The 16,443-nt window shown below is 38.9% G+C and overlaps 1 protein-coding gene across 3 annotated transcripts in view; it reads left to right on the top strand.

Moving 5' to 3' along the window:
• LOC149141845 (Urb2/Npa2 family protein) overlaps positions 1–16,443 on the top strand; it is a 257,141-nt gene that overhangs the window by 54,430 nt on the left and 186,268 nt on the right. For all 3 annotated transcript variants that reach the window (XR_016264824.1, XR_016264825.1, XM_089449600.1), the window contains exons 3-5: positions 8,035–9,507; positions 9,757–10,151; positions 11,106–13,114. Coding sequence is in view for 1 of the 3 variants with exons in the window: in XM_089449600.1 (XP_089305726.1) it covers positions 8,035–9,507; positions 9,757–10,151; positions 11,106–13,114 (3,877 nt within the window). In the remaining 2 variants the exon portion in view is untranslated. The remainder of the gene's footprint in view (positions 1–8,034; positions 9,508–9,756; positions 10,152–11,105; positions 13,115–16,443) is intronic.

Raw genomic sequence — 16,443 nt, 5'->3', positions numbered from 1 at the left:
GATAAAATAAAGGCAGGCGAATTGGAGTATGTTCAGAGGCCTGCAAAACAGTGATCCTAACAGCCTCAAACCCACCTCACCTTACCATATACAAGGCTGGGAATGATCCTCAAAGGAGGAGTAAGAAAAACCCTTTAATTTTCCATATTGTATTGTCTTGTTGAAATCTGTATTGGTCGGATATTGAACAGGTTGGAAAATAATTTGATAGGTGTGATCAATGCTGTAAAAGACAAATCTGAATGCCATTTGTGACTGTATTCATTTCCAGCTTTGCACACAGAACAATAACAATGCCTACCCTACAGAAAACTCAATCTAAGACCTTCAATGTCTTTACTAATCAGCCCATTGGGTTTACAAACATAAGACCACTATACCACTATTGGTAAACAGTCTCAGTTGTGATGAAACACTTGGGGGTTGGGAATTTATAAGAAATTAGGAATATAGGGAAGCTCCCCTGGAGGTGGTATTGATTATCCAAAATGTGGGAGGAGGAAGCCAAGGTGGCAGTGGTGAATCCTTCGAGTTTCATATATTTGTCACCAAGTGAAGACCTTGCACCATTAAGTGACAAATTTTGTGGTAGCAGACCTTTTAGTAGTTTTCTTGAACCTTTTTCCTGTGTCTACTTCAACTTTTAAGCATGCTTTGGTGGAATTTTAAGCTCCTATCCTTTCCCTTCGCACTGCTTCTATGTTCTTGGCTTACCGTTTTTTGATGAGATAAGTACATAAATACTCAATCTCTATTTCAGGGCTGGCTATGTGAAGTTTCAAAGGTTTGTGAACATGCAGAATGTCAATACTCTCTTCCACCTTGAGGGACACATTCCTCAAAATTGAATGTAGCTTGTCATTTACTCCAGGATCAGACTATTGTACCATAGTTTATCCCCAACAAAAAAACAAAAGTAGTAGGATGCTTTGCAGGTGAAGTTCATTAGAACTGTGGAAAATCTTGTGTGTTCTTGGCATACTGGTTTTTGATTAGATAAGTGCAGAAATGCTCAATCACTATTTCAGGGCTGGCTATGTGAAGTTTCAAAGGTTTGTGAACATGCATAGTGTCAATACTATCTTCCACCTTGAGGGACACATTCCTCAAAATTTAATGTAGATTGTCAATTACTCCAGGGTCAGACTTTTGTACCATAATTTATGTTGAGAATTCAATAGGGCAATGAATATGTTAATTCTCTTAACTTGATAACTGTTTGTGTTACCTTTTTTTTAATTAGCTTTGTTCGTTATTATTCCAATGTGCAATACATCAAACAGCTACCAAAATAGTAAGAACAGTGACACAGTATATACGCTGCAAGCCAGGGCCAAAACCCCTCCTCTTGAGGGGAAAACCCGTAAATCTCTTCTTTATCTTCCAGATCTTTCAATTGACGAATACCATGACCTAGACTCAGCCAAATACCCTCCAAGATCAAGTCTACCATGGCCTCCAGCTGCAATATCTCCGACCTCCTAGTGGATCCTAAAATTCTGCTCCCCAGCAACGGCTGCAACTACTGCTGCTCTTCTAGGAGACTTCAATCTCCCTCTTATAGCCTTCCTCTTGACTTCGCTTGCCTTGACTTGAGTCCTAGGGCTAGTAGGATGACCTAAGTGACCTTCGCTTGCCTTCCCTTCTCTTCTCCTTCAAAATCGAACCCCAGAAGATCCAGCGCAGAAAACCCTAACTTCGATTTTTCCAAAAGAATAGATAAGGCCCAGAAACTTTGACTTCTTCGACTTCCTCTTTTTTGCACTTCCTTCTTGACTTCTTCTTCTGCTTCTTCGCATAAGAGATGAGTGAGTGATCCAAATGAGGACGAGTTCCTCTTATATATAGGCTTCTTCAAGGTTGGACATGGCTCTTCATTTAGGCCAACTTAAGAGTTCATTAGGCCGACTTGATCTTGGAGGCATTTTGACACTTTAAAGACAATAAATTTTTCTTTACACTTTACAATGTGCCCATAGGGTCTTCAATATATGACAATGAGTCTTCAATATATGACAATGACTCTTATACCTAGGACAAACCCTAGAAGCACTCAATGGGCTTGAACTATAAAATCAAAGAACTTGAGCATGAAACCCATGCTCCAATAACAATAATAATTTCTTTTTCATTTTATATTTGCAAGAATGCATTTCATACTTATTAAAACCGAACCTAGTTACACATTTTTCAACACTCCCTCTTAACTAGGGAGGTATTCATAAGAGGTACATGGTCATTCTCAATCTGAAGAGATCTCATAAGAAGAATCGGATTGGTAACCCACCTGTCTAGCATCATATTAACCAGCATTGTCACATAGCAGGGCCTTGACTAGCAACTCTATCTCTCCACAAATCAAAGCACAATGCTGGCGAGACCAATGATATATATAGACACTATCATCATTGTCTCTCGAGGTACATACCCCACTCGGGTGTTCACAGAGTATGACCTCCCATTGGACTATTCTTATCTTGGGTAGCTAATCCTCAAAGAATATCGGTCCACGACTACTCTTGTCTTGAATGCCCTACCACATTCTCAAAGAGTATCGAATGTTAGATGGTTACCCAATCCTCCATTCTTTCTTCCCAAGTGAAGACAAGAATGTAGTGTCTATCTCTCCCTCTCAATTAGGGAGGACAAATCCACCAAACCAATCTTGTCCCTTAAGTATACAAGCTTCTTGTTTGGAAGTGATTTCATCAATATGTCAGCTACTTGCTCATCAATGGAGATATACCGTAGCTGCAACACACCATTTTGTACTAACTCTCGAATATAGTGATACTTGTTGTTGATGTGCTTTGTCTTTCCATGGAACACTGGATCCTTAGACAAACAAATACAATTGGTGTTATCACAAAGTATCACTGTAGGGTTCATCGGTCCTTTAAACAAGTCGGATAGCAGCTTCCTTAACCAGACTGCTTCTCTGCTTACTTCACATGTTGCAACATATTCAGCCTCAACACTACTCAAAGCAACGATGTCTTGCTTTCTGCTCATCCATGAGACCATGGAGGATCCTAAACTGAAACATCCTCCCATAGTGCTTCTTCCATCTTGTTCATTGCCTCCCCAGTCAGAATCTGTATACCCAATCAATTGGACATCATTCCTTCTATCATATTTTAGATAGTAGTTGATGGTTCCTCGCAGATATCTCAGAATATGCTTTGCTGCTATCCAATGATCATGCTTCGACTCCACTTGGAATTGACTGAGTACATTTATTGCAAAACATATGTCTGGTCGAGTATTCACCAAGTACATCAATGAGCCAACAAGTTGTCTATACCTGGAAGGATTCATAGGGCTTGATTCGGAACTCCTCAGTCTCTTCAAGTTTGTGATCATTGGAGTGGTCATAGGTTTACAGTCCATCATGTTGAACTTCTTTAGAATCTCGATCACATACTTTCCTTCACCTAAATAGATTTCATTTGGTCCTTGCCAGACTTCTAGTCCCAAATAGTAAAGCATCAACCCAAGATCTTTCATGTCAAATTCTGCTGCCAGTTGCTTCTTACATTCTTCAGTTCGAACTTCTACACTTGTCAAGAGAAGATCATCTTACATACAAAAGAATAATTACAGGTTCATTGTTTACAACCTTAATATAGAGGTTTGAGTCAACAAAACTTTTTGTGAACCCTGTTCTCTGTAGTTATGCATCCATTCTAGCATACCATGCCCTTGTTGCTTGCTTGAGGCCATATAATGCTTTCTTCAATCAACAAATATATGCCTTCCTATCTTTGACTTCAAATCCCAAGGGTTGTTCTATATAGACTTCTTCATCTATGGTGCCATTCAGAAATACAGTCTTGACATCCATTTGGTGGATGTTCCATCCCATTGATGCTGCCAGAGAGACTAATGATCGAATCGTTGTATATCTTGTTGTTGGAGAAAATGTTTCTTCATAGTCAATGCCTTCAAGTTGAGAGAACCCTCTAGCCACAAATCTTGCTTTATACTTATCTATACTTCCATTAGTTGCATGCTTGATCTTATAGATCCACTTGGAAGTAACCAAAGATTTTTCTTCGGGCTTAGGTACGATCTCCTAGACTACATTCTTCATTATAGATTGATACTCTTCATTCATGGCATCCTTCCATTCTCGATGTTCTACAACCTCTTCAAAGGTGGATGGTTCTGCTTCTATTAATTTTGTCATGTATGCAACATACCCAAAATATTTCTTGGGTCTCTTACTTTCTCTAAATGATCCTTGTGCTGCCCCATGACCTTCTGCATCAAGTAGTGTGGATTTCAACCAATTAGGTCTTTTCTTTGTTTCAGGAATGACCATGAGTTGAACATGTTCACTTGGCCCTTCTTCTTCATGGTGTGATCCTTCTCCTTCCTTGTCAACTTCTTCCTCAAATATCAGAAGTTCTTCGTCATCAGAATCTATGGAAAGTTCTTTTGACTTCTTGAATGCTATACTCTCATCAAATATGACATCACGACTAACTTCAATGTGATGTTGATCTTTCATATAGATTCTATAGGCCTTTGATGAGTTACTATACCCAACAAAGTTCCCTTCATACCGAAAGGATCCAACTTCTTTCTTTTGTCCTTTGGTATATGAATATACACAGGACACCCAAAGATTCGAAGATGATCTACAGATGGCTTCTTCCCAATGAACACTTCTTTCGGAGTCTTGTTATCTAAAGATCTGTGAGGACATCATTTTGAATGTAGACCGCTGTTTTGGTTGCTTCTCCCCACAGAAACTTAGGTAGATCTTGATCGTGTAACATTGCTTTTACATTTTCTTCAATGGATCTGTTCTTTCTTTCTGTGACCCCTTTTTGTTCGGGATTGTATGGAACTATCAGCTCCCTCTTAATCCCAAACTCCCTACAGAATGCTATAATCTCTTTAGATGTATATTCTCCTCCATTATCAGAGCTTACTATCTTGATTCTTCTTTCTTTTAGGTTCTCCACTTCAACTTAGAATTCTTGAAATTTTGTAAATACTTCATCCTTGGTTTTCATTAAGTAAACCCAGGTCTTTCTTGAATGATCATCTATGAATGTGACATAGTCTAGATGGCTTCCAAGTGATTTTGGAGTCATAGGGACACATACATTAGAGTGAATAAGATCTAAGATTTCTTTCGACCGCGAAGCACTGCTTCCAAATGGTCTCTTGGTATTCTTACCCAATGCACATCCCTTGTAGACACCTTCATGATCTTCCTTTAGATTCGAGATTCCATCTACTATGGAATTTAAAGTTGGAAGAATTTTGAAATGTAGATGACCAAACCTTCGATGCCAAAGTTCACATGGACTAATCTCAGTGTGAACTAGGGCTTGGTTTATAGGAGATATTAATCTATAAAGCCTTCCTTCTCGGATACCAATAACTTTAGCTTGATCTATGCTTGAGTCCTTTCCCCAAACAACTACCTTTCCATCAATGAAGGCTACTCTATCTCCTTTATCTTCTAAACTTGAAATAGAAAGTAAATTTTTGTGCAAACTTGGAACAAATAGAATGTTGTTGAGGTGGATGTTGCTTCCATCCTTGAGTTTTATGGAAGTTGATCCAATGCCCTTCACCGGATAGCTTTTGTTGTCTCCAAGTTCCACAGAGTAAGCGAATTTTTCTTTTTGATAAGGTCTTCAATTGGTTGGAGTGACCAGTCATGTGTCTTGATGCACCACTATCAATTACCTAGATGTCTATGTCTTGGAATGTACCAGAGAGAGCCGAAAAGAGACCTTCATCTCTTTCATTAATTAACGCCTTCTTTGAAGAGAATAAGAAATTCCATGCTTCCTTGATACCTTTCTTGAGATGGCTTGCAATCTTCTTAATAAACTTCTTCATTGTAGAGATCTTCATGATTCCCTTAGAGAACCAAAGCTTTGATTCCATGTTGAGAATTCAATAAGGCAATGAATATGTTAATTCTCTTAACTTGATAACTGTTTGTGTTACCTTTTTTTTTATTAGCTTTGTTCGTTATTACTCCAATGTGCAATACATTAGACAAGTATCAAAATAGTGAGAACAGTGACACAATATATAGGTTGCAAGCTAAGGCCAAAACCCCTCCTCTTGAGGGGAAAACCTGTAAATATCTTCTTTATTTTTCAGATCTTCAATTGACGAATACCATGACCTAGACTCAGCCAAATACCCTCCAAGATCAAGTCTACCACGGCCTCCCGCTGCAATATCTTCGACCTCCCAGTAGATTCGAAAATTCTGCTCCCCAGCAACTGCCGCAACTATTGTTGCTCTTCTAGGAGACTTCGATCTCCCTCTAATAGCCTTCCTCTTGACTTCGCTTGCCTTGACTTGAGTCCTAGGGCTAGTAGGATGCCCTAAGAGACCTTCGCTTGCCTTCCCTTCTCTTCTCCTTCAAAATCGAACCCCAGAAGATCCAGTGCAGAAAAACCTAACTTCGATCTTCCCAGAAGAATAGATAAGGCCTAGAAACTTTGACTTCTTCGACTTCCTCTTCTTCGCACTTCCTTCTTGACTTCTTCTTTTGCTTCTTCGCATAAGAGATGAGTGAGTGAGTGATCCAAATGGAGGACGAGTTCCTCTTATATATAGGCTTCTTCAAGGTTGGACATGGCTCTTCATTTAGGCCGACTTGACAGCTCATTAGGCTGACTTGATCTTGGAGGTATTTTGACACTTTAAAGACAAAATAATTTTTCTTTACACTTTACAATGTGCCCATAGGGTCTTCAATATACGACAATGACTCTTATACCTAGGACAAACCCTAGAAACACTCAATGGGTGCTTGACCTATAAAATCAAAGAACTTGAGCATAAAACCCATACTCCAATAACAATAATAATTTCTTTTTCATTTTATATTTACAAGAATACATTTCATACTTAAGAAGACCGAACCTAGTTACACATTTTTCAACAATTTATCCCTAACAGAAAACCAAAATAGCAGGATGCTTTGCAGATGAAGTTCATCAGAATTGTGGAAATTCTTCTGTGTTCTTGGCATACTGCTTTTTGATGAGATAAGTGCAGAAAAGCCCAATCTCTATTTCAGGGCTGGCAATGTGAAGTTTCAAAGCTTTGTGAACATGCATAGTGTCAATAGGCTCTTCCACCTTGAGGGACTCATTCCTCATAATTTAATGTAGCTTGTCATTTACTCCAGGGTCAGAGTCCAGACTATTGTACCATAGTTTATCCCTAACAGAAAACCATAAGTAGCAGGATGCTTTGCAGGTGAAGTTCATTAAAACTGTGGAAAATCTTCTATGTTCTTGGCATGCTGTTTTTTGATGAGATAAGTGCAGAAATGCCCAATCTCTATTTCAGGGCTGGCTATGTGCAGTTTCAAAGGTTTGTGAACATGCATAGTTTCCATACTCTCTTTGACCTTGAGGGACTCATTCCTCAAAGTTTAATGTAGCTTGTCATTTATTCCAGGGTCAGACTATTGTACCATAGTTTATCCCTAGCAGAAAACTAAAACTAGCAGGATGCTTTGCAGGTGAAGTTCATTAGAACTGTGGAAAATCTTCTATGCTCTTGGCATACTGTTTTTTGATTAGATAAGTGCAGAAATGCCCAATCTCTATTTCAGGGTTGGCTATGTGAAGTTTCAAAGGTTTGTGAACATGCATAGTGTCAATACTCTCTTTCACCTTGAGGGACTCATTCCTCAAAGTTTAATGTAGCTTGTCATTTACTCCAGAGTCAGACTATTGTACCATAGTTTATCCCTAACAGAAAACCAAAAGTAGCAGGATGTTTCGCAGGTGAAGTTCATTAGAATTGTGGAAAATCAGACCAGTGCAGCATCTAGTCATGTACCATGCCAAAAAGGTTGTGCTGAAGTTGAATATGATCAGTTGTTACCTTAAATTGTCAATCCATTACAAGATTTTAATAAAAGTTAAAATTGTTACAAGTAATAGTCTTGTTCTGCTAATTTTTTGACTTTGATTCGTGTTGCTTGTTGTGGCAGTCCCTATTGATAACAATTTCATTTCATTTTATTTTCAACAGGTTGATCGTCCTCTGTTCAAATTGTTTGAATCAATCAGGCGATTCATATTTTGCAGCTGTAATAGATCAATGGAAAGAGCACATAGAATACTTTTTCCTTTTATAGTGTCTCTACCTGTAACCATAAGCCTGGGGGCAGTGGTAAGTTTAGTATGCTCACAAGATTTTCTGAATGTGGTTGGTGTTGTTGTTGCTTCTGTACCGGAAGGTCAAGTTGCTCAATCCATAAGATTGGTAAAAGTGGATGTTATGGAAACGTTGGAGTGGATGAAAAAACCCACTTTAAAACATATTTCAAGAGAACTACAGGTAACAGAGTCTCGAAACAAAGCAAAGCAGGATATGACTGTGCAAGCTGAAGTTGTAGGCAAGGCTTTATCTGAGCTTTATATGCTCATATTAGAAAAATCAAATGTGACAGTAAATAACTGCATTCCAGTTGGAAAAGCTTTAAAAGAAATGGTAATCAGTGTCAGTCCATGCTTGGATACTTTACTAGACAAGGCCATGGACAATACAGAAGGCTTGTGGGATTGCATTTTATCTGTAATAACTGGAAATATCTCCAAGGACCAGCATGGGGATAGAAAAATGCAGTCAACGTCTTTGGTTGGGGGTTCTTGGATTCTCTTTTTTATTTTTCGTCTATACCTTTCTTGTCGTAGTTTGTATCGGCAGTGTATTTTTCTCATGCCTCCTAATCCAGCAAAGAAGGCAAGCCTTGCAATGGGTGATACATTTACAGCATTTTCAGGCAGTGATTGGATACAAGAGGGGGCCAACCTGATAGGAGGATATTTCTCCTGGATAGGTAAACCATCTGTTTCTGTTCCTACTATGTTGGTAACTATTTCACAGAGTCTAGAGCAAGATGGGTTTGAAAGAACCTCTGCTCTTTTGTATGTGCTGCATAATATAGCCTTACAGAGGCTCGTTGACCTGAATAGACAACTTAATGCTTTGGCATTTTTACATGATAAAACTCTTAGATTGAAGCATGCAATGGCAGAGGGTGGTGATGATCTGCCTATTCAATGCAAGGAAAGAAAGCGGTTGGAGAAATTGCTTCAAATTTCAAAGCAAGAGGCATCAGCTCTGACTGATTTTATTTTGAAGTATGCATTTTCCATTGTAGAAAAGGTTGAACATAAAGCCCGCACTGTTGAGATTGACAATACTAGGCCATGCACATGGAATTCAGTTGTTGGGATGCTGAATGAACATTCCTTAATCACAGCAATTTGGCAGCTTGTATGCAATAACGTGGATGTTTGGTCATGCCATGCCTCTAAGAAAAATATGAAGAAATTTGTTTCAAAATTGCTTGGAAGTTTCTTGTCTATTTTAAAAGGAAACTGCAGTGATGTTAGTTTTCAGTTAATTGAGACACAAACAGAAAATGAACACAAGGCAGTTACAATGGAGGAGACATCTTCACAGCTGCTAAGGAATTCAGTTCTTTATGAGCAACAGGCAAGGATTTAACCTCATGCTTATACACTTCCTAGTTTTCCGATTTGTCTTTCTTTAATGCTTAGTTCCATCTATATTTTCATTTAATTTCTTATTCAGATATCTGGCAATGCTCCACAGTTAGCAATTTTACTGACCCGACTTTCTTTTTCTTTCACCTACTTGATACATTCAAATATAAAAAGAGAATGGCCTATTGTAACTGGTTTGTTTTTGTTCACTCTTGTTCATAGTTACTTGCAATTCCAGTTCTTTTGCAGATATTTAGCAAGGAAAATTTGTCAGAAGATTAGGAAGTCTTTTCCATCGAGGTTAAATCATTTTACAATTTTGGGGATCTCCTCTAGTGAGGCAGTTTTTGGCAATTTGCAAGATTTGTCAAGCTTCATGAAGATGCTGGAGGAAATTGTGGATGCTAGGGAATTAGAGAGTTCTTTTTATGAAAACATCAAAGAGGAGGAACATGAATTGGCTACCGTGCCAGTGCCTGAAGTTGCCATGGAGGAAAATCAAGCTACAATGTATGGTAGGGGAACATTTGGAGATTGGATAGATATACTCAACCTATTGTGTTGGCTTCCAAAGGGTTATGTTGGTGTCGAAAGCTTGGCAATGTATGTACACCATATTCTCATGATTGAAAGGTCAGTGTTAATATAACCTCTGTATATTCATTGTCTTTCTTTTTTTGTTCTGAAAATTTGCATGCGTTTTGTGAAAAATGCATCTTATATTATGTTACTGCATAGATGAGTATGTTAAAATACATCACTAGGTTGGGCTGTGATTATGCAAACTTCTGTTCCAAGCATTGGCAAAGAGTGCCAGCATATCTGCCTTGGCCACAAAATTAAGGAGGCTTTCATCCTCTAAAAATTATAAGCTGGTAGAACAATGTTTTCAGAAACTTAAACACTGACAGAAGAATCCACATTGACTGCGCTTCTGCATCCCCTATTCCATAAATAGGAAATTCCTGTCAACTGGATGTTATTCGAAAGTTTTTTGCCCCACTGTTGATCATCTACCTATCTCCCAAGAGGGGTGCATGTCTGGTACCTGAGTTGGGATTAAGCAATGATTGCCATCCCACTGAAGAGGGCTGAGGTTGCACTTTTCCAAATGATATGTTTTTGTTAGAAAATAGGGCAGTTTTCACCTCTTTGAAATGTTTGTAAATGTTTTAGATGTGAGAAAATACTGTGAACCTCTCATGAACTCTACAAACGTTTTATCCATGTGCAATGGAGCCTCTCAAAGCAAATAGTTGCTTAATTATATTGGAGATGACTTGCATTATTAATATATTTAATTGGAAAACAAACTTTCCTGCATTCCTGCATCCATTGAGTTCATCTCCGTAATGTGTTTCAGTGTATTCAATGCAATTGTTTAGTTGTTGATGAAATGCTCTTTTTGTTGCTTGTTGCTTACGATTTTGTTTGCTTGTCAGATGAATGTTGAATTTTATTAACTTTCATATTTTATGGTCTCTTGTCTATACACTTGCCAATCATGTATCTTTTCAGTCAAACGCAGATATGGGTTTTCCAATAAATAATTTAGCTTTCTGATTTCATTTGCTTCTATATTGCCAGGTTTCTGGTGATCACTTTACTCAAGGTTAAACAAGTGTCATGCCATGAGCCATTGGCAATACAGAAATATGCTGGTATATGTCATCCAACAGAATTTCTTGATTTGCTTTTGGCATGTCGGAGAGCACTGAAATCAATCATGTTGTCATACAATGAAGATGAATTTCAAGTTAGAAGATCTTTATTGCCTTTACTTTTTGAAACCTCCTCTTCTTGCGTGTGGCTACTAAGGTCTATAGATATTGTTGCTCGGTGCTTTTCTGAGTGTGCTCTATGGCAGCCTTCCTTGAAAGATGATTTGTCAGGGGATGTGAATCCTGGGAAGCGTCTTATATTTTCCATACTTGATCATACTTCTGGGACACTCATGGTAATCTGTGAAGACTTATTTAATATGACTGCAAGATCTCTAATTTGTGATGTTCAATGCACTTCAGATACATGCAGGGTTGTCAGATCCAACAATATTTCTCAAAACTTGAACACAGTTCCCATTTCTGAAAATAAAGAGCACATAGATGTTCAAACACTGATTGATGCTCTAGGCAAGACTTTGAGTTTTGAAGCTAAAAATATAGTTGATTATTTAAAACAAAGCAGCTTTGAGACAGATATTTGTTTGAATCAGTCAATTAGCACCTTAACAAGCAATTTTGAAAGGATGAGCTATGCAACACAGGTTTTAGATGCATGTAAGCCTTATTGTGGATCATGGATTGGAGTTATTGCATTGACAGGTGCTATGAAAAGCATCATATGGGGGTTAGTTTCTGCCTTAGAGAATCTTGATCAGCAATGCCGCAAGGACAAAACAGGATCATTGAAATGGCGACATGATCTTCTTGTTAAATGGGAGTCTTCTCTTGAAGGTTTCGGGTATTTTATTAACTTGTGCATTAACAAGTTTCTTGTAGGTGATGGCTTGGATGAGGCAGTTACTCTTGAAAGGGATGTTGCTAGTCATCAAAGAAACAAGGCCACATCTAATCAGGTTACAGATGCAGAACTCCTAACAGATTATGGCATAGCAAAAGTGATGGAAATTAAATTTGGGCAAGAGCAGGATAGTGAAATGGAGGAAGAGAAGAATGAAGAGGAACACTCTAAGTTCAATGATCACATGGGTATAACTGATGATGAAGAAGATGATGGTGTTATCGAGAATGATTCTTTTCTGGAGTCTAAGTTGCCATGTCTTCAAAATGACACAGATCTGCATGTTTTTAAGGGCAATGAGCAATGCTCAGACCTTGTGGAAATACCAGATTTGAACAAGTCCTTCTTAGAAAAGTTGTTAAAAGGAGAAAAGCCAGATCAAGCCACTTTACTTGGAGAACTCTTCATGGCATTGGCAGGTGTTGTGAGGCTAAAGCATCTGTCATCTTCTCCCAAGATTATAATGTCATCACCAAATAGTCTACCAATGTCACTGGCATTCATTAATTTGCAGTTGGAAGCAGCTCAGTGGTTAATATTGGAGGCAACTACAATGATAAGGCATTGTCATGCATTTTCATTGGATTGGCTGGTTGGAATCGTAAGGTTTTTGGAATGCATTGGCAGTTATATACCTTATATGAATCAAGCTGTTCCTCGCATAGTCTATGTCAAGCTGATTAATCTCCACTTGGAAGCAATGGCAACTTTTTGCTTTCTTCCCTGTGGAGAAAATAAAAGTTCAATTTCTCATGAAGTTTATTACATCGGTGATAATCTCTCTCGCTGCGAAAGCACAGTGGATGAGAAATCATCATTTTCCAAATTGGATAGTAAGAGTCTCAAGGACTTAAAAGCTGCTGTCCGAAGCTCCTTTGCAATGCTAGTTAGGAAGCCCTTAGAGTTGCATCTATTTCTGGCATTGCAGTCTATAGAGAGAGCCTTGGGAGGAGTTTCGGATGGCCACAATACTGTTCCTGAACTTCATACTGGAAGTCCATATGGTGGAAGAGTGGGCAGGATAGTTGCAGCTGGTGTGGAATGCTTAGATTTAGCCTTGGAATCAGTTTCAGGTATGCCTATTAATTTTATTGTACACAGCTTTCTTATCTTTGTAACAGTAGACAGTACAATACTATTTTTGCAATAAAAAAGTGCTCACAAAAGCAACCCTCCTGGCCTGTTGACCTGAAATTGAAAATGCACCTGTCATAGCAAACTCATGAGAACCCTTGGGAGGAGGAGAATTAAAGCTCAACCTTAAATGAGTCCTCTACCTGGAGTAGACTAGGGATCAAAATTCAGCTACTGCATGCATACCTGTAGGTGTATAGGTCCCAGAGCACAAGATAACCACAGATTAAAGAAATATTCAAATATATACAGTGGGAAAACCCACCAAAACTTGTCATAGAAACCCAAAACCATCAAACCCTAACTCATGTTACATAGCCAAAAGTGCAAGGACTGTACTCGGGTCACCTTGTAGAAAAGGGAATTGCCTAGTGTGTAGGAACGACAAGCAAGAATGGATTCTTCTGAAAAACTCATTATTAAATGCAACTTTTGAAGCCACCAAGGTAGCAAAACCTGTACCAAAATAAGAAGAGGTCATGTCCTCACTCTGTCACATGCACACCCCGTAGATGGAATGGAAACACATTTTAAACACCATCTAGACTTTTGAAATCTCCAAAACATGAAGACAAAAATGGTCCTGACCCCTAAGAACCTCTTGATGCTCTTTCAGTAGATGGAACCAGCTCCAGACCAGGCTGTCAACACCCTAGGCTAGTCTAGCCTAATGGGTCCCCAAAACAACATCTAGAGCTTAGACAGTTACCAGTGTCATCTAGCAGATAAGCAAATCTGCCAGCATCTTTCAGAACCTCACGGTGCTCCCCATAGAATAAACACACTGGGAAAACTCTGTTGATGTTTGTAATAGGTAGTTCTACATAGTTTTTGTATTGAATGTTTGGGAAGTCGTCTGAAGTCTTTTTATCCTCGTAATTTACTTTGTTAAAGTTAATTATTAAAGTGAAGAGCCTTTTAGTTTTATGGAGTTGATTAAAGTCTAATAAAGTGTAATTTTACACTAGTGATTTAGATGTAATATCCGTTGTCAATTGGGATTTAATTGTTGATTTTGGGTAGCATCGGTTGTTGATTCATCAACAGGAAAAGTATAAGACGAGGCTTGAGGGTTATTTGGAAATACACCACGTAATCAAAGAATTCAATTTGCTGGGGTGAGGTTTGCTGAGGAAATCGAGTTAGTGATCAAAGTTGCAGTGAGGGGCAGTTCAACAATGGATTTTCATCCGAGGCTGAAGAATACATAGCAAAGGGGTAGTGTAGTGCCGGGAGAGACACCGCAGGCCCTAGAAGGGCTGACGCAGAGGCCGTAAAGCTGATGTAGAGGACGCAGAGGGCTGATGCAGAAGCCGCAGAGGCTGACACTGGGCCTCAGAGGCAGCGCTGGGGAGATTCTGTGGGGCAGACTGGGAGCAGATCAACAGATTTTGAGCCGGGAGAGGGTGACACAGCTCCTGGAGGAGTGACACAGTTCCAGAGTAGTGCTTGGAGCAGCTTTCGCTGTCCAACATAGGGAACAACCGGAGTCGCTGTGGGGTTTGATCATCCATTTGCTGATTTGCCGAAATATCTATCTCCAGATAGAGGTACTACTGCCAAGGATATTCTCTGTTGGGTGAGCCATTTCTGGCACCCTAGTTGTATTCACGAATCTGCTTAATAATACAAACCCTCTATATGCTGCACCGGTTTTCCCAAATTGGGTTTTTCCGGGGACAATTGTCCAAAAATAACGGTGCCCCTTGTGTTATTGTCTCAGTTTATTTCAGTGCATGATTTGTATATTTGTGAACGCTGCAATAGTGTTTACTTCGATGTTTATGCAATTAAATAACTTGTTAATGTGAAGAACAAGTAGGAGATTGTAAACCAGTAATTGCAATAGGGGTTTCTAATGTGTTAGATTCAGGAATTTTCACATTAATCTCAGCCATTGATCTCCGTGAGAGATTAGATTTGTGGAGACATAGTCATCAACTCAAAATTATAAAGGAAGGGTAATGTAGAAGGAAGTGACACATAGAGAATTCATTGTGACAGTTACCCCGTTGCACAGAGAGACAATGGGCTTGCTCAGTGTGCAAGGTAAGAAGAAACAGAAAGTAGCAACAAGAGAATTAACCTCAGCCAGTTAGTGGAGACTGTATGCACCAGCATGAGGGAGGCCGTATGATTGGATGCAACAGTGTTAATTTTAGTTAACAATGGTATGTTCTATGTTTAGCACAATTACATCAATGTTCTTTAGTAGCGCAATTTCCAATTTCCAATTTAGCATTCCAATAGCAATCACATTAACCATAAATCACATTGACAGTGACTGTAGATAGAACACGAATAACAAAAATGCAGAAGACAAGCCAAGACAAGAGGACACCAAAATTATAAAGGAAAGGCAAGGTAGAAGGAAGTGACACATAGAGAATTCATTGTGACAGTTACCCCGTTGCACAGAGAGACAGTGGGCTTGCTCAATGTGCAAGGTAAGAAGAAACGGAAAGTAGCAACAAGAGAATTAGCCTCATCCAGTTAGTGGAGATTGTGTGCACTAGCATGAGCGAGGCTTTTGATTGGATGCAACAATGTTAATTTTAGTTAACAATGGTATGTTCTATGCTTAGCACAATTACATCAATGTTCTTTAGTAACCCAATTTCCAATTTAGTATTCCAATAGCAATCACATTAACCATAAATCACATTGACAATGGCTGTAGATAGAACACGGATAACAAAAATGCAGAAGACACGCCAAGACAAGAGGACACCAAATTTGGTGGATGCCTGGGAAAAACCCCAATATGGGGAAAATCCTTTGATCAGTTCTTCTTATTATTATATCAAATGTTTAATAGAGAGAGAGAGTACAAAGAGTCAAAGTTGACTTGCAAAATCAAAGTCAAAACAACCCTGTCAAATCTGTAGTCAAATTCAGCCCTAACAGAAGTCAACATTGGTCAAAGAAGCAGCAAAATGTCCTTAAAGTAGCTCGGTCGTACCCAATCAAACTCGCCCTGAACATGAGGTCAAAGTCAGCCCAAAATAGTCCCAAAGTCAACGGTCAAACTTGGTCAAAGTCTATCCTGAAGTTTGGTCACCCTGCAATTTGTCTTTGTAGTCAAAGTGCTTAGAATACCTCGGTTTCTGTGCCAAAGAGTGTGGCCTGCCCAAATAGAAAACTACCCAAAAGATCGAACTCAAAATCTGCCTGGAAAGTCAAAGTCAACACTGGTCAAACTACAGGAAAGACTGAAATTTTCGGCCCTGTAATTCTATCTGAAATTTGTATTCCTTGCCACACGTGC

Source organism: Pinus tabuliformis, chromosome X, assembly GCF_031772625.1.
Source record: "Pinus tabuliformis cultivar Carrire ecotype Pingquan chromosome X, CPIR1, whole genome shotgun sequence".
Classification (NCBI taxonomy): Eukaryota; Viridiplantae; Streptophyta; class Pinopsida; order Pinales; family Pinaceae; genus Pinus; species Pinus tabuliformis.
This window is presented reverse-complemented; position numbering and strand designations above follow the sequence as displayed.